The sequence below is a fragment of the Penicillium odoratum genome (assembly GCF_028828045.1).
Source record: "Penicillium odoratum strain IBT 22623 chromosome Unknown utg000005l_segment0_segment0, whole genome shotgun sequence".
In the NCBI taxonomy this organism is placed as follows: Eukaryota; Fungi; Ascomycota; class Eurotiomycetes; order Eurotiales; family Aspergillaceae; genus Penicillium; species Penicillium odoratum.
In genome coordinates this window covers 837,169-855,158 of record NW_026643147.1, presented here as the reverse complement: position 1 = coordinate 855,158, position 17,990 = coordinate 837,169, and the positions used below count along the sequence as shown (strand labels likewise).

The window sequence follows — 17,990 nt, the reverse complement described above, 5'->3', positions numbered from 1 at the left end:
CATCGACCCTCACAGCCCTATCCAATTGTGCACATGTCTCAATGCTCCCTCAAGGCAGTCTTACGATGTGAATTAAGTGGCAGAAACCCCCGCTGATCGTCAAGTCTTCATGGATTAGCCTGCTCCCCGCAGCAAGCCATCGGGCGTCCGTCGGCGGCTTCCCGCGGACAGTCCGTTATAGCTGCATCGGGTATGCAGAGTGCTTTGTCCTGCAGAAATCTGAAGCTTCTTCTAATCATTTATATGAAAGTAGGATGAGTTTCATGCTTCACCCACTCACCCACCTTAGTCTCCCTATCGAGCGTATCAGATGTCTTTCTCAAGATGTGTGTTCACTCTCTGCACCCGATTGGCGTATTTACTCAGGGCTTCCGTCACATTGAATCTTTAGCTTCTTCATGTCCATTGACTTAAATATCCAGTCAGTCACCCAGAACTTGGAATGAGCATCTATTTATCAACTTAATTGAGTCCATTCTGAAACTAACAATGTCCTCCTATACACCGCGAGGCCTGCTGGCTCTCGCCGCTTTCGATCTCCTCATGGGATCGCATGCTGGCCTGGTAACCTGTGACACCAGCACCGAAATCCTCAGTTGCCACAACACCACTGCCGTCTCAGATCTATGCTGCTTCAACTATCCCGGCGGTTCTCTTGTTCAGGTCCAATTCTGGGATACTGACCCAGCCACCGGCCCGACTGACTCGTGGACAATCCACGGTCTCTGGTAAGTCTTCCATGTCCAATTTCCTGAGACACGAGAAACTAACGGCTTGAACTACGCAGGCCGGATTACTGTGATGGTGATTATGGCGAGGACTGCGACACTTCCCGTGAGACAAGTGATGTTGAAACTATCCTCACGGATCAGGGTCGCACTGAACTCTTGACGTACATGGAGACGTACTGGGTCAGCGATGATGAAACCTCGAACGAGTTCTGGTCTCATGAGTGGAACACGCACGGAACGTGTATCAATACTATCGAACCGAGCTGCTACACCGATTACACCGATAACGAGGAAATTGGCGACTTCTTCCAGCAGGTTGTTGATCTATTCAAGACTCTGGATACATACACGGTAATCATATTCTTCCCTTCGGTGTTTTCCAGTGACTAAAAGGGATTCTAGGCTCTATCTGCTGCTGGAATCACTCCTTCTACTTCCAAGACCTACACTTCTGCTGCGATTCAGGCTGCTCTTGCTGATATCCACGGCGGGTACGATGTTACCCTGCTTTGTGATGATGATGAGCTTTATGAGGTCTATTATTATTTCAATGTTTATGGAAGTGCTGTTAATGGAACTTATGAGCCCTCTACTGCTCGTAAGTTCATTCTTTCCTTTTATATTTGTGGATTGAAACTAATGGATTTCCAGTCGAGTCTTCGTCCTGCCCGACCACGGGAGTCAAGTATGTGCCCAAGAGCTCTACCTCCACTAGGAAGGTTAAGAGGTCTGGCCGTGGCCGTCGCAAGGTCTAGATTTGGATAGGTACTCTGGCCGCCGTATTCCTCTGGGTATGAATGTAGTCAAGGAATAATCAACGACAATTTCAGTTATTCTAGGTGTGTGTCGGTCGTTTGACTCATGTGAAGTCACGAAAAGGGATATATGCTCGAATGTTTTGTGCTCTATGATTACGGCTTCGGTCACGTTCATACAATCGTTTACAGGTCATGATACTATGTGAAAATTGAAAGTTCAAATACATGTCATTTTTGAGTTTCTTGACATCATTTGGGGATCTTATTAGACATAATCCTGGTAATGTTCGGCTCGTATCAGAGTTCAAGCCACAACCTTATGATATCGCACACCGTGGTTTTTAGATCAGAAAGTCAATATAGAGAGAGAGAGAGAGAGAGAGAGAGAGAGAGTAAACATTATGAAACATTTCATTATTGAAAACCAAATCTACCATTCTAGAAAAGAACCCAATGAAGAAATGCCGAAGTCAAGTTCAATAAATTCTATAATGTACATATTTAAACGAAGGTAAGAATCGAATATGCCATAATAACAAGGTAACCATACCCCACAAGACTCCGACAAAGTCTAGTTTGTAATGTGACCTAGTTCATCACTCCAAACACCCGAAGAGAAGGCACTTAAACAGCGATCGCGAGAGCGAGGGCAGCGACGATGGCACCGAAGATGGAGCCAGCGGGGCGGGTGGCAGCGCTGTAGGCAGTGGAGGAGGCAGAGGCGGCGCTGCCGGTGGTGGAACCCGAGCTGGAGCCAGAGCTGGAACCGGAAGAGCTGGAGCCAGAGCCAGAGCCAGAGCCAGAGCTGGAGCTGGAGCCAGAGCTAGCGCCGGCGGAAGCAGTGGCAATGGAAGAAGAAGCGGTAGCAGAACGGAATCCAGAGGCAGCTGCTGTACCGTTAATACCGTGGCGACCGACAGAGAAGCCGGAAGAGCTCGAACCTGAACCAGAAGACTTTCCAGAGGTGGACTTGGCAGAGGACTTTCCAGTAGAGGTGGCGGAGGCAGAGCTGCTAGTGCTGGTGCTGGTGCTGGAGGAGTTGGAGCAGGTGAGATCGAAGAGGGGAGTGGTGCTCAAGGTCTCGCCGACGATACCGAAGCTGGGGCTGGCACCGTAGTCCTGCTGGGTGTACCACCAGGTGTTGGTGGTGCCGAAGAGAGAGCAACCGACAGCATCCCAATACTTCTTGGCGTTGGCGGTGGAAGCAACAGCCTCACCCTCATCGGCACCGGTAACGGGCCAGCCGGTCTCGGTAATCCAAATCTCCTTTCCGTCAGAGACAGCCTTGGTCTTGGCGAGGGCCTCATCGAACAGGTTGGCGGCATTATCGATGGAGTTACCATCGGTGTACTGCCAGAAGGGGTAAGTGTCGAAGCCGAGCCAGTCGATCTTCTCAATGACAGCGGAGTTGGAGGTGTTGGTCCAGGCGTCCCAGGTGTCGACGTGACCAATGCTAGCACTGCTCAGGACGGTGCCGGAGATGGCGGACTTGACGGACTCGATAGCGGAGACCAGGTCATCAGGGTTCATGCCAACACCGTCATCGTTCGTAACACCAGTGACCGAGTTACGGTAGAGATCCTCACTACCGACGGAGATACCGACGACAAGCTTGGAGAAGGATTCACCGTATGTGCTGATGGCGGACTTGAGGGCAGCAATCTCGTTGTCGACACCACCACCGGAAGTCCAGAGACCCAGAAGCAGGGTGACTTCCTCCTCAATGGCGGCCTCGATGGCCTCAATGGGGGTGTTGGTGGTACCACCCTGAATCATAGTGTAAAGACGAGCGCTGGTGAAGCCGGATGTGCCAACCAGGTTCTTGGCGTTCTTGAACTGAGAGACGAAGTCGGCCTTGTAGCGGGTGGTACCATCCTCGTTGGTGGAGCCATAGTTGAAACCCTTGTAGGCAGCCTCAGCCGATGCGATGGACACGGCCAGGGCGAGAATCTGCTTCATCTGCATGATGAATGTGTGTAAAAAAGAATGTGTGGGAATAAAAAGCAAGAAATGACAGAGAGTGTGTGTGTGATAAAAAAGAATGTCACAAAGAAAGAGTGATTTTTTGTGGGAAAAAAAAAGAAAGAGAGATGGAGAAGGAAAGAAGGAAAGGAAATTGAATATGTAATATGTATGGGGAAATGAAAAAAAGGCGTGGTAGGGCATCACATCTGGTCTAGACAACGCCACCTGCCTAGATGGAACCTAAAGTGGGGCAGGACACGTTTGCTTGTTATTGTAAGTCTTTCCTTATTGGTTTATTGATTTCCAAAAATACATGAACATCCAATGATCGACTTGGATATGGATTTTCAGTGGATGTGTGCCCTGGCAGACGGAGAACGGCTTCCTATTGTGTCATTCGTTGCCCCCGGATATATTCTTTCGCTGGATTCTCTTTTCGTTATTAAAGTTTGCGATGGGTCACCCTAATTTGACTCGTAGTACCAGAGTCCCTGAAGTCCCCTATTCCATGGTATGAGGGGGTTCGAATTTTGTACCAGAAGAACTCCTGTTTCGGCTCGGAAGCCTCGGCACACACGGAGAAAGGAAGAATTTCTCAATATTCTCGAAACAATTGCAGATCAACTGTGAAAAACCGACTGGACCAGCCACATGTTTCAGTTTTCGGACTTAGAATCATGAATGAAGCCACAATCCAGGAACAAATCAGAATATGAGAATATCATATGCTTTGTGATCGGGATGATCTTGTCACGCTATACCTCATTGGGTATATTTCTGCCTTGTACCACAGGCATTTATATATTGGCGGTGAACCCTGATTCTGCCCTTACATAAGAGCCCCTGGAGAGAAAATGATAGTCTAGACTCTCCTAGACTCGATCGACCTTAACATTGCAGGTCTAGAAGATTCCCAATGTTGGAGGGTTCACTCCTATATGCAAAATTTCAATTTCGAATTGAATCTATCATTTAATTTATGCGCTATTATTATCACCTCCGTTCCCAAATTAGATCCCCCACACCCCTAATGGATCCGCCCCAGCACTCCTAGTATCCTGTAGTTTTTTGACTCGTCGAACAAGGGTCCCGACACAAATGGGTCCAACCAATGTACAAATCGTGATGGCCCAGATAATCACCAGATATAGCTCCGATGTCCCTGTGTTCGACCCAAAGAATATCCCCTGGCTTTGCGCAAGCGATGCAATCAAGTATCCGACCTCCCCTCGGGCGACCATAGCCAGACCAAGAATAGATGGCGGATACAATGATTTCGGTTTAGGGGGGAGCACAGTAATTACCGATTCAGTACTTTGTGTGGATACGTGATGCTCGTTCAGAGTATTATCGAACGGAGATGCGTCTTCCCCCCTATTGTGGACCGTTGGTTCATCACTCGGGCTCGGGTTCGGGCTCGGGCCCGGCCTTGTGGATCTTGCTTGACCTTGTTGATTAGGGGGTCGAGAGTAGACGTAGCGAACGTAAGTAAATGGCTTTCGAATCGTTCTCATCACATCGGATACGCTGGTGGAGAGGTGCACAAGCCATAGCCCAGTGAGCATCTTCCCGAATACCATCAGGAGAGCATAGATGACACCACGCCATACTACACTTCCTTGGAACATTTCCGTGATGGGAATTGCAAAGCCAATTGAAGCCTGCAAACCATATTAGCATATTTAAACCCCACCGACCATGGATACTGACAAAAAATAGAGGTAACAAAATTCGGCCGACAGGTTCCTTATAATACTTCTCATACACCCTCACTCCGGTCGGTATCTCTTGATTCGATTGCTGTGTATGCACCTCCTGCTGTGATCCATCAGAAGTGTGTGCTTCTTTCGACTTGACCATCTCATCAAACCAGGAGACAATGACACCCGCAAGATAAGCAGCAAAGAGACTCGAAGTGCCTGCATAAGAAGCCGCCGCAACAATCCCGACCAAAAGCACCGTCTGCGAAAGAAACGCAAATTGCATCGTCATCACAAAATCAGGGACCTTGGCTGTCATCGCCTGAATCTTCCGAAAGATAGGTCCGAGAACAAACGTGCACACGATAAAAGTCCCAACCGCAAAGCCAACAGACACGAATACCGGTCGAATAACAGTAATTGGGTCGAAGGAGGTGGAAGCTATATCACCAAGGTTGGAAATCACTTGAATCATAACAAGGCCCACAACATCATCCATCATTGCGGCTGTAGTAGTGACCGTTCCAAGACGCGTGACAATCAACCCCGTGCTAGATAGAATGGTAAAGGTAGTACCAAGACTTGTTGCACTGAGAGCAGCTCCAGCAGCAAATGCCTGAACAGAACTTGCAGCGATTAAATCCTTCAGAATGAAGGATAAGCCGATCGGTGCGCCAATTCCGGTGAGTGCAACACATATTGAGAGGAGCAGATTGGCTCTAACGGATTTTATTGAAGTTGAAAGGCCGCCTAGTAGCTGTTAGAACAGAACTCATATGTCGTGGATGGGAGGTTTACCTTCATACACTAGCATTATCAAGCCTAGATATCCCAGCCTTTGGATAACAGTTTCCGTCTCCTGGTCGAACCATTTTGCTCCGGGTGTGCCCCAGATAATACCAATGAACAGCTGGCCAATTAAGCCACAATATAAAAGTTTGTTGAGAATTACATCTATCAGGTTGAGAGCTAGCAGGAATCCCGTCCAACTGAGTAAGGTTGTTGTTGATGGCTCGTCATATGCGAACGCTGCGTCTGCGTTCGTGGTCATCTGGTGGAGTATGCAGTTTGCAACAGTCAATTTGACGTTGCGGCGAGCAACTATTCTGATAAACAAATCCTGGATTTGATGGCTTGCTTGAACATTTCAAGGTTTGAGGTGTGAGGAACAAGTATGCGATGACTAAGCTGGTTTTTAGTGACAACCATTGATCTAATTAGCTAAGTAAACAACGCAGAGAAAGTCACGGAAACTTGATGTACGAAATTGAGGTACACAATTGATTTGTAGACAATATTCGCATTTGTTCGTGAGATATATACATGATTATAAAAAAGTCCGACCTGATGATTGAAGAAAACTAATGCTCGGAAACAAAGATACCGGCCATACCCATGCCCTGTCAGACCAGTTAGTAAGTAGCGATGAAACATGCCCACGATGAGACTTACAGTTCCCACACACATGGAAGTCACAGCGACGCGTTTGTCCTGGCGACGCAGCTCGGATAGCGCTGTAACAACCTGGCGTGCACCGGTTGCGCCCAGAGGGTGACCAAAGGCACTGGAAGCTGTTAGACATGTAGATACTTTGGACTGCAACTTCACTTACATAGCACCACCACGGGGGTTGACCTTAGCCTCATCGAGGCCCAACTTGTCAACACAGTAGACACCCTGGATTATATTAGCATCAAGACCGGGCTATATAACAGACGAAAACTCACCATGGAAGCAAATGCCTCATTGATCTCAAAGATATCAACATCATCCTTGGACAAGTTGAACTTGCCCAGAATCTTAGGGATAGCAAGTGATGGCCCAATACCCATGATCCTAGGCTCGAGTCCAGTAACAGTAGCACCACAGAACTTGGCAACAATAGGCTGACCAAGCTCCAGAGCCCGCGACCGCTTCATCAAAACCAAAGCAGCAGCACCATCGGTAATCTGACTAGCATTTCCACCAGTAGTGGCACTGGGCGCCCACTGCGGGAACGCAGCACGGATCTTACCCAGACTCTCAGCAGTGGTACCGTAGCGGATACCATCATCGCGGTCGACAATAATATCCTTACCCTCGCCCGTCTTGGGATCCTTGATCTGGGTCTTAACAGGAACGATCTCGTCATCGAACCATCCAGCCTTCTGTGCGCGCTCGGCCTTCTGGTAGCTAGCCGCGGCGAACCTGTCGTGCTGCTCGCGCGAGATGTTGAATTGAGTGGCAACGTTCTCGGATGTCTGGCCCATAGGCTGGGAGTTCTGGGATGCGATCGGGTGCGAGGTGATACGCTCAGCCATCTCGGGGGCGCCGCCGTCGGGGTTGGTGCTCATGCTCTCAGCTCCAACAGCAATACCGACATCGATTGAGCCGGCGATAATCTGGTTAGCGATGTTCTGGATCGCCAGCAGGCCTGATGAGCAGAATCGGTTCGAGACTGAGGCGGCTGTTGTCACGGGGAATCCGGCAGCTAGGACGGCGGAGCGGGCGATGTAGGCGGCGCCTGGTGCGAGGCAGTTACCGACGCTGACATCCTCGACTAGGTTGGGGTCGATCTTGGAGTTCTCGCGAACGGTCTATCTATTGTCAGATAGGGATTTCTCGTTGTGGCTTGGAAATTTCGGTACTCACGGTAAGAAGCGAGACCAGGAGGTTGTCGATGGTGGTATCCTTCAATCCACCTTTGCGGGCCTTGGTGAGCGGTGTGCGCGCGAGGTAGGTGATGACCTGTTTGAAAGAATTTGATTAATGACCCGATCGCAGTAGCTACGCGTGAGCTCGATACTTACGACATCATCAGGGTTCTTTGCGAGAATGCGCTGCTTTGCCGAGGCAGGTGCCAATTGGCCGGCGACCGAAGATAACCGCTGCTGGGGGGACGACATGATATTGAGATGAATTTTGTGGAGATGCGGAGAGAACAGAGGAAAGGACAGCTATATAGGACGGCTCGGTCTTTTTTTATCTAGTGTCCGGGGGATACAGAACGTGGGGCAACAAATGAACCGCGGCTCATTGAAGAACACCGACTGATCCGAAGCCGAGCTCGGGCTTGCAGCCGATGGAAATGCCGCTGCGATTACGGCTATAAGTGTATGATACTGGTATTTAGAAGCCCTCGGTTTGACATGAAGATGTTGATTGGTGGGATGGTGTATATTACATGATTACCGGTTTTTTGTATTCAGCGGGTTTGTCTAGTTTGCAGATCGCAGTCGGGTATGCTGAACATATATCAAGTCCCTAAATTAGCATAATGTAAGTTTATTCTAGCTGTAGTTGCATTATGTCCTTTTTCTAAAGTTTGAATTGAAAGAAATTTGGGAGTTGAATTGTATTGCTGGTTAGAAGAATACTGGGGTAATCGGCGCTAAAAATACAGTATACCGGCAAAGCTCACCGCTTTCTATACATGGCTTGCCGCCTACCAACACCATTCAACTATTCGACATGCTCAAGAGACGGTGAGTTTAGACACGGCAGAACCCCCGGCAGTAAATTCTGTAATCGAGTGTCAGTGACAAGCCAAGCTTTCCTCGGCCTTACTAACCCCGTGTTGAACGGCAGATCATATCAAGCCAGCTTCCGTCTTGAGCTCATAAGTGTGGGGGGTGGGTCTTTTTTATAACTTCCCAACACTTTCCCCGGACTTCGCATCTGCAATTATCGTTCGAGACGTGTCCAGAACCTTTACAGCAGCTACCTCGAAACTTACCCAGCGATTGAACCTCATTTAAAAGCCTTCGCGCATCTGACGCAATGGATCTGTTCTCAGAAGCCAATGTGCCCGCCGTAGCAATGGCATCGGCTTTGTCTGTCGCTGCGGGAGCCTATCTCAATGCGAAATTGTCAATCTCCACGGACTTGACAACTTACTTCAATGACAAGGCCTTTGCCAAACGCATCGGCCAGCGCATCGGCCAGCTAGGTGATTCACCCACCATTTATAAAATGCTCGAGAGAGTGGTTGAGGTCGAGGGCCAGGGAGCGACGGATGCTATCTGGTTTGAGAACAAAACCTGGTCGTACACACAACTCAAAGACTGTGCGTATCACAATTTTTCCTATGCACAGTTCCCAGCTCACAGCTGACTTCTCTAGTGGTTGACCGATTTGCTGCGCTGCTTCACGAGCGGGGCATCAACGCTGGTGATTTCATTGGTGTTTTCACCACCAACTCCCCGGAAATGGTGGTGACCATGTACGCGCTGTCGAAATTGGGCGCTGTGGCCGCCATGATCAACACCAACTTGCGAGGTAGGTCACTCCCCCGATACAAAATAATCATCGCTAATACTAAGTTTTGCAGATGACACCTTTGTTCACTGCCTGAATGTCTCCGGTTCCAAGTCTATCATTTCCACTCCCGACCTCTCACAACATGTTTGCGGGGACCTACCACACCTGTCATTCAGTCTCACTTCCTTCGAAGGCATCTCCACTGGCTCAGTGGAACACATCACAGCAACAGATCTGCAAAGATTCCCTACAACAGGATTACAAGCAGCCAAGCGCACGCTCAAAGACTTGACAGTTCTCATCTATACCTCAGGTACAACAGGAAAGCCCAAAGCCTGCGCAGTGCGGAACATGCTGCCAGTCATCACATCCACTCCTCTTTCCAGCGACGTAAACAACCGATCGAAGTACTACCCCCTGCGCACATATTCATGCCTGCCCCTTTTCCACGGTACAGCATTCTTAACCGGACTGTGCTACTCGATCGGAAACTGTGGTACACTCTGTCTCAGACGCAAATTTTCTGCCTCACAATTCTGGAAAGACGTGCACGACTCCGGCGCAACCCGCATCCTTTACATTGGTGAACTCTGCCGTTACCTTCTCGCCACTCCCCCCTCTCCCTACGATGCCAAGCACAACTGCATCGTTGCCACGGGTAATGGACTTCGTGGCGAGATATGGGAGCGTTTCAAGTCGCGATTCAACATCCCTGAGATTCGCGAATTCTATCGCTCTACTGAGGGAGTCGCCAAGTTCGATAATCACGGCCCAGGTGTCTGGGGAGCCGGAAAGGTGGGCTTCTCGGGCCCCATTCGCCGGGCCTTGGAGGATGACAACTTCATTGTGAAGTATGATACCAACACTGAGATGCCGTGGCGGGATCCTAAAACTGGATTCTGCGTTCGTGCGGGTCTAGACGAGGAAGGTGAGGCGATTGGCCGTGTACGTGATCGCGGCCTCGTAATTGAGTATCTGGGTAACAGCGAAGCGACCGAGAGCAAGTTGCTTCGTGATGTGTTCGAAAAAGGTGATCTGTTCCAACGCACAGGCGATCTCGTCGTTCAGGACCGGTCTGGCTGGGTGAGATTCCAGGATCGTGTCGGTGATACCTTCCGCTGGAAGGGTGAGAACGTCAGTGCGGGTGAGATCCGTGATCACATCTGTCGTATTGAAGGCGTTCACGATGCCGTTGTATATGGAGTGAAACTTGACGGATACGATGGCCAGGCTGGTGCTGCTGGTATCACTTTGGAAGATCATTCACCTGCCTTCCAAGCTGGCTTTGTGGCCAAGCTTTACCCTGAGTTGAAGAAGAAGGGTGTACCATCTTACGCATTCCCTCGATTGGTCCGATTCGTTGAGAAGGTCTCGACGGGAGTTACTTTCAAGCAGGCCAAAGGTGATCTGGTGAAGAAGGGATGGGATCCCCGCAAGGATTCCGCGGAAGCCCTGTACTGGTTGATTGGAACTAACTACGAGAGGCTGGATGAGTCAGGCTGGTCTCAAATCGAGACAGGAAAGGCTAAACTGTGAACAGGCTCGTTAGAATAAGATACCATGATCCGTGTATATAGAAGAGTACTATAGTACATGTATATTCTCTTGATAAATATTCATTTTTTGCGACGTATTCTTATATTTTTGGATATGTACTCAGATATTTTCGAAATACTTCTGTGGTATAGTATATAGACCCAGCGATGTCTCAATAGATGGGTTCATCTAGGATGGATGCCGCGCCAGAAGCCCGTGAAGATTAATACTTTCTTGAATTCGCCGGCGGAGAGGCCTTTGAGGTAGGAGATGGCGTTGGACTTGCAGTGGTGATGGCAAGGGAACAAAATTATTCGGCACTGGGTAGAGTATATAGGCTAATAGATAATGTCTTAACCCAAGCAAGACTAATTCATTTTGAATCTCACCCAAAAAGGAATAGTTGACATAAGACGGCTTCGGAAGGGTTGACTGTTCATACCCGACAACATTAGAACTTTAGTCCTTCAGTGCTTCTCACCTACACATCAAAATTATCAACACCATCTGTCGACGCTATGCCATCTCCGATAGATCGTGTTAAATCCTATCTCGCACGCCCAAACAAGGCGATCTCCCTTGTCTTGAGTTCCGGAATACCATTACGCTCGCTGGACTTCTCCTCGAACTATTATTGTCCATATTCGATTTTCTGCCATTTGTTGAACTTACCTGCCTTTCCCTATGCAACCATAGACTGCTTGAGCTATCTCAGAGACATATCAAACGGCTCAACCCTTGTTCCAAAGATAAGTTCTCGATCACGACCCGCCTTGAACGAGATTTCTCCGAATACTTTGCCTGCGATATTTGCTGTGTTCTTCATCACTACGACGGGTCTGAAATGTTTGGACACGTTGGGAAGCAACCTATTACACCAATATCTTGCAGACTCCCGTGTGTGCGGAGGCGTGAGTGGTTTGTGTCTTCGTTCACGATGAGAACCCACGGGTACTGGTTCTATACGCCAACCTGCCTTTCATTTCTTCATGTTAAGCTTGCTATGAGGAGGTTCTACTATGGAATAAGTGCTGGGATCAGTACTGATTCTCTATCATGTACGCAAGTGCGCCATTCTCCTCCACATCAAGTCCGTCCGGATATAATTACGCTATTTTCACGAGAAGCACAAGTATGCGCCAATCCGCCCAGTCTTCATATAAGGATGCAGGATATAATGGTTATAAGGATGTGAGAAGATTTGATTTATGATCCGAGTGAACCAAGACATCATCCTATAAAGATCCTCGAGCTTTGCGCACATGCTCATTTCGGTGACCTTATCTCCTCTATCTTAGAGTCCTTTTACGATCGAAAAAAAAGCCTCTACCACGCAAAGCTTCAGGTGTGATATTTGCCACGCAGATTCCAGTAATTGAAATCACAGAAATAGGCAGCAAGGTAGCTCTCATTATGACACGATGGGTCAACCTGAGAGCTGGTCTTACTCAAGATAACCCATGGTGGAAGGCCCATGTCGAATGGTGCCGTGGACGAAAGGAACCCATCCCAGAAACCTCTTTTCGAATACAGACACGCTCATGTTATGAAGATACTGCGCTTACATCATTCAAAGCTCTTGGGTCTTGCAACTTATCCTATCTGCGAAACCAGGAATACCAAAATTCCATGCCGTCTACTGGATTCAAGGGAGCAAAGGATCTGTGGTACATCTCATCCAAAGAGCCTTCCAAAAGAAGAGAGAATCAGTTTCTGCGATCCTTAATATCTTGCTCGCCCCATTAATTGAGAATGCGCGATAATCGCAGAAGGGAAAATCGCCGTTCCGAATCTCATGGCCAATGTAAAGCGTCGAGAGCCTATTTCAAATATTGACAGCAAAGTTTGACTAGGTCAGGTCAGGCTACATAGTCACTGAAGGTTGTGAGTCGAATTTTCTTAGAGGCTTGTCGCTTCATGAGGCTCAGACTGGTCTCCTCGTACTGTACGCTCCCTTAAAAAGCGTCATAGACCTATCTCATATGTTCGCAGCAACGTCAAGGGGGACGGCCAGTTTATATTAGAGGGACACTATCTTATACTAAGTAAGATGCCCGAGGGAATCATTTTTGCAACCTAGCACTTAAATCCTTAAACTATCTATAGTAGAAAAAGGGTATTACTCTTATGAGCCCTTAATGTCAATAGAAGTCCTTCTCTTTCCACCCCCTTTTCAATGTTAGGGACAATGATATTTTGGGATTTATCTACCCCTCTATTACTTGGGTACAACGCAGACTTTTTGGACATGCGTTCGAAACCTCCACCAGACTTTTCATTTTTCCCCTTTCCTTCCACTTCACTTTTATTCTCTTCTATTTTTTTCTTCTTTTCTATTCCGCTACTGATGGACCTTTGACCACTTGATTAATATGGTACGAAAGAAGGTAGAATTCTGAATAGGATACCAAGTAGGAGACCAAGTAGGAGGTGTGGTCGAACACCTAAGTAGGCGCCGCGCTTTTTGCGCGGCGGAAAGCCTCTAATATGTATCTACATGATTAATCTTGTTTGAAGTCATATAGATTTAGAGTAGGAAGTCGCTGTGAAATTGGAGGCTTTATATTCCTAGCAATGGGGTCAACCAGTTTTTACTGGTAGACAACGCAATCATCTTGGGAAATGCAACAGGTATATAAAAAAAGATTCAAGAATTTGTCAGGGGAAAAAAAGAATGATGATGATGATGATAGGAAAGAAGGGGCTTCTATACGTGCGAAAACCCATAATGAACGGCCACAGAACTCAAGTGCCTGAGAATGAAAGTAAAACGATGGGTCTCTCTCATGAGACCATATGTACAATGTCAAAAATACAAGTCAAGCGACTTGAACAACAGCTATGCAAGAAACATGTCCAATCTTCCCCTAAATTAAATACATCAGTACAGAGCTTATCGAAATGTACAGCTGATTAGCTCGTTGATTGCACTGTTTATCGTATGTGAAAGACGTCTGCGTCTTCCCCATCGATTTAAAGTGAAGATAACTCAAACTTTGGGCTCATCGTTGTCCTCCTTTTCTTTTTTGGAAATGTGAAGGCGACGTCCCCACTTCATGCGACTCTTCCGCATCGCACGCTGTGTCCGCTCCCAAGGGTAGTTAACCGGGGACTCACCACCGGTGAAGATGAAGAAGTCGTACAGGAATGCACCTCCCATGGCACCACTGAGAGCGCCAACCCAGGGTCCGTAGAACCAGTACGCGTTACGGAACAACTCACCAGGGTAGCCCAAAGCGAGGAGAGCGAGACGGGGACCGAAGTCACGGCTGGGGTTGAAGGCAGCACCGGTCTGGTACGCGAAGACCGTGGATAGGCAGGTGACAACCAGACCGACAATGAAAGAGTTCATACCGGCACCAGGCGGGGCGTTTTGGTCATCACCAAGTGCCAAGACAGTGCATGAGAGCATGACGGTTCCTAAAAATTCATTTCCGAATGCAGTTCCTGGTCCAATCCAGGTCTCACGTTGGCTGGTTACAAAACTGGTGATGATACCGGACTCGGCATTGGTTTGGAGATAGTGGTGGATGGACTCGTAGTAGACGCCGTAGGCCGCCAGGGCAGCACAGAAAGCACCAAGGAACTGTGCAGCGAAGTACTCGGGCATCTTGCTTTTAGGAAAACCACGATAGAACCAAAGCATGATAGTAATAACCGGGTTAAAGTGAGCACCGGAAACACCACCAGAAATGTATATTCCCATCATAGTGGCCCAGCCCCAGGCCAAAGCTGTGGTGTTTGGGTTACCTTGATCGTTAATCGTGACAGAAAGATCGGCGCAGAAACCAATTGTGAGTTGTACAAAGACGCCCAGGGCCTCTGCAAGAGCCTCACGGTGATGGGTGCGAATAACAGACCAAGTGGTGTGGTTGTTGTGGACTTCATCTTCGATCAACTCCTCGATCAACGGGTGCAGATCCTCGGGGTGATCTTCATCATCAAAAATGGGAATTTGGACCTTCTCATCCGCATCCTCGTCCAGAGGTGGCTCTTCCTGCTCCGGAATGTCGTTCATTGGGTTATTGGCGAAGTAGTCGTTTCCTCCCGGGGCATCCTCCGTCGTTTGAGAGTCTCCCTCTTCAACCGCCGACAACGCATCCTGATCGTTGTTCCAGCGAGACTGACGTCTCCGGCGAGTGGAGGAAGTTCGGGACATGCGCCGCGAACTACCCAGTCTTGTAGACTGGGCCTCACCATTAAGAATCTTTTCCATGAAGGCCTGCTCACGCTGCAGACGAGCATCCTCAACCTGCGCCGCCATTTTCCGGGGGTCGGTGGTTTTTGCGATTCTTCCCTCCTCAAGGTCATTAGGGTCGACATCCAAACCATACCTCTGTGAGTTTTCGGCTGGCAGTTGGGCGTTGGCACGTTGTTCAAGTAGCTCCTGCTTTGTCGGCACCATGCCTGGTCGCACCACACGGGGCAGAGGCTTTGCCAAAGACCAGACTGGCTTCGCATTGGCAGGCTGCTCGTATGACGGGTTGAGGTCGCCATATCCAGGTTGGACGAACGGCTCCTGGGCCATTCGCAGCTGGGGCGTCTCCTCCGGGCCAGCCATTGTGAATTTACCCTGGGTTCGGGCTGCCAGAGTGGTTCTCGGAGCTAGACTTGGAATTCCTCTACTTCCTCTACTTCTGGCTGAACTGCGTCGTCGCAGGCCTCCACCATCGTCATAGGAATCCGAGGTTCTTCCCCTTGGAGAAACTGCACCTTCCCTTGGAGAAATTGCATCTCCCCTCGGAGAAACTGCATCTCCCCTCGGAGAAATTGCATCATCCCTAAACCGAGAGCTACCGGTAGGAGAGGTCGGATTTTCGTTTCTTGCTGCGCCCGACTAAAAAAAGAAAGAAGCAAATGTCAGACACAAGTATAAGAGTCAACTCTCAATCAAATGCTACTCACTGTCGCTCTAGGACGTCGGAGATCACCTTCTTCGGCGTCCATGATGTGTAGTTATGACTTCACCTATTTTATATGCACGCCCGAGTCGATATCAAGCACGCCAAGACCAACGGGGATCAACACCCGTCCTGACGATACTGAATGGAAAAACGAAACAACTGCAAACCTAGAGTCAAAAAAAAAATCGAATCCTGAGAGTGGAGGGAGACTGGGGAGATATGGAACTCCTCGGCTAAAACGAATTGACGCAATGACCTTGGATCATCGAGATCTCCCAATTGGCGCACTCAAGCTTTAAAAAATCCAAGTCAATAAGGAAGTGGCGTCAGCCACTCAGGTTCCTGTCCTGACCCACCAGTGGACTCAGCGTGTTCCCCCTGATTCAACCATGGCGCGTCTTAGCACCAACAATTGGTTGTTGATTCTGGGTCCAAGTCCTGCTTTCATAGTGGATCTGCAATCTCCACTTTGGCTTTTTTCTTCTCCCGTTGTACTCCGTACCCGGTTTGCTGTTTTGCATATACAGTAATCCACGGCTCCTCAGGGAGAGAAAATTGCGGATCAACCGTTCGGGATTCCCTTTTTCGCATTCCGTAAACTAATGTTAGTGAACTAGTTATCACAAAATCATACAGTATTGACAGGGGTTCCTGCTCCACTGGGACAACGCGCTATAAGAGATTACATCTGCCGTCCGCCCCATCGAACTCCATTTTGCTGCGTCTGGCATGTTGGCAGTCAGGAGTTTGCGTATTCATTTTCATCCCATGGGCCGCACTTGTGAGGATCAACCCGACCGTCTGAATTTTCAAGTTCCCTCAGAATTTCCAGGGTTTCAAAGGAAACCGATTATTTTTAGAGATTTGTGCTCTTCCTTATCTATCAAGTCAAACTAAGCCGCCAAGCCACCAAGCCACCGATTTCATCCCTGAAAATAGTGAAGTTTTTTTTCGATTCAATATTCCTCCAAGGCTTTTCCCTCCCCAATTCTTTGTGATCGTCAATGCAGTGAGCAGACCTGTTCGCCAAAGTTTCCATCTTGGTACTGGACTATTTTATGCATCATAATTCATCATAATTCCGTGCGGGGTTGCCACTTGGTGATTCGCTTGGACTTGGAAACCACTTGTTCACTTTTTCTTTCATCGGCCATTATGACGTATCCGTGGTTTATGTCATAATATTCGCTACATTGACATGACACTAATGCACCACCTCCTAAAGGAGATTTTGTGATAGCAATCCCCGCATAAATCGAGGAACACTTTCGTCATTGACAAAATTTGAGACATCTTATCTTGGAGATAATTATTAATCTGTAATGCCAATTGCTTCATTTGGTGACTAAGGGGTACGGGAATGAGTGCGACCTTCTAAGTTTCCACCACACATTAAAATATACATCCGGTCGCTTCGGATGTCAATATCCTTGAGCGCTGATCAGCAAGAATCGGTGCCACATTCAATTAATTAACACATGTTACAGACAAACATTGAAGATAGCCATCCTGTTCAAGTCCTGTTTCGTTGATACTTAATGCCACTGGACTAAATATGTGCTCTTTTAGTTCGTTCTCCCACTATACTTTCATAGCTTATTGTTTGGGTAAGCCAGCAAAAAAGAAGTACCTGACATGATCAGAACAAAAAAAACATCAAAAATTACTCCGATAGGGGGAATCGAACCCCCGGCTGTCGTGTGAGAGACGACGATGTTAGCCACTACACCATATCGGATTTGGATGCAGAGTAGATCAGATTTATGCTACATGGAATAAAAGTAGGTGCCATGGGTCTCTAGTAACTTTTAATACTAATAAAGTGAGTCGACAAGGCCTGGAGGGTCAGCCCAACCAATCCTGCAAATTCACAGCATCGAAGGTTGATGCGATGACCATAGTGAGTACCAATGGCACCGGCCACAAAGTAGGCCAGAACCGAGCCAGAACATCAGCAGGTTAATTGTGAGTTGGATGGAGTTGGCGATGTTAAAACTCAAGGCCCGAAATATTTGAGGAAGCTAGGTCGAACGCAGGGACCAGCCATCACGACCCGACAGTGCTCCGACCCGAAGGATATATATCTGCAGAAGGGACAACGGCTGTTTGAGTCCGTTCTGGGCACCGCGGACAAAACGTGATCGCCTTGAAATGGTA

The 17,990-nt window shown here is 48.3% G+C and overlaps 6 protein-coding genes across 6 annotated transcripts; 2 read left to right on the top strand and 4 right to left on the bottom strand.

The window, feature by feature from the left end:
- Positions 1 to 489: 489 nt before the first annotated feature.
- On the top strand, positions 490 to 1,486 carry N7520_005858 (T2 family ribonuclease; the record flags this gene model as incomplete). The annotated part of the gene is made up of 4 exons (XM_057139792.1): positions 490 to 728; positions 788 to 1,082; positions 1,134 to 1,329; positions 1,383 to 1,486. The coding sequence occupies 4 exons, from the start codon at positions 490 to 492 to the stop codon at positions 1,484 to 1,486; spliced, it is 834 nt and encodes a 277-aa protein (XP_056993798.1).
- A 627-nt stretch (positions 1,487 to 2,113) lies between these two features.
- Positions 2,114 to 3,454, bottom strand: bgt2 (GPI-anchored beta-1,3-endoglucanase EglC; the record flags this gene model as incomplete). The annotated part of the gene is made up of 1 exon (XM_057139791.1): positions 2,114 to 3,454. One exon carries the CDS (start codon positions 3,452 to 3,454, stop codon positions 2,114 to 2,116), a length of 1,341 nt encoding a protein of 446 aa, XP_056993797.1.
- A 1,010-nt stretch (positions 3,455 to 4,464) lies between these two features.
- Positions 4,465 to 6,205, bottom strand: N7520_005856 (cation:proton antiporter; the record flags this gene model as incomplete). Its single annotated transcript, XM_057139790.1, has 3 exons — positions 4,465 to 5,115; positions 5,165 to 5,904; positions 5,953 to 6,205. The coding sequence occupies 3 exons, from the start codon at positions 6,203 to 6,205 to the stop codon at positions 4,465 to 4,467; spliced, it is 1,644 nt and encodes a 547-aa protein (XP_056993796.1).
- A 310-nt stretch (positions 6,206 to 6,515) lies between these two features.
- On the bottom strand, positions 6,516 to 8,039 carry N7520_005855 (putative peroxisomal 3-ketoacyl-coA thiolase (Kat1); the record flags this gene model as incomplete). Its single annotated transcript, XM_057139789.1, has 6 exons — positions 6,516 to 6,554; positions 6,607 to 6,718; positions 6,767 to 6,831; positions 6,882 to 7,730; positions 7,786 to 7,881; positions 7,944 to 8,039. 6 exons carry the CDS (start codon positions 8,037 to 8,039, stop codon positions 6,516 to 6,518), a joined length of 1,257 nt encoding a protein of 418 aa, XP_056993795.1.
- Positions 8,040 to 8,913: 874 nt separating this feature from the next.
- N7520_005854 (putative bifunctional fatty acid transporter/acyl-CoA synthetase (FAT1)) lies at positions 8,914 to 10,929 on the top strand (the record flags this gene model as incomplete). Its single annotated transcript, XM_057139788.1, has 3 exons — positions 8,914 to 9,199; positions 9,256 to 9,411; positions 9,464 to 10,929. 3 exons carry the CDS (start codon positions 8,914 to 8,916, stop codon positions 10,927 to 10,929), a joined length of 1,908 nt encoding a protein of 635 aa, XP_056993794.1.
- A 2,989-nt stretch (positions 10,930 to 13,918) lies between these two features.
- N7520_005853 (MIP/aquaporin family protein) lies at positions 13,919 to 15,490 on the bottom strand (the record flags this gene model as incomplete). Its single annotated transcript, XM_057139787.1, has 1 exon — positions 13,919 to 15,490. One exon carries the CDS (start codon positions 15,488 to 15,490, stop codon positions 13,919 to 13,921), a length of 1,572 nt encoding a protein of 523 aa, XP_056993793.1.
- Between the last annotated feature and the right edge of the window lie 2,500 nt (positions 15,491 to 17,990).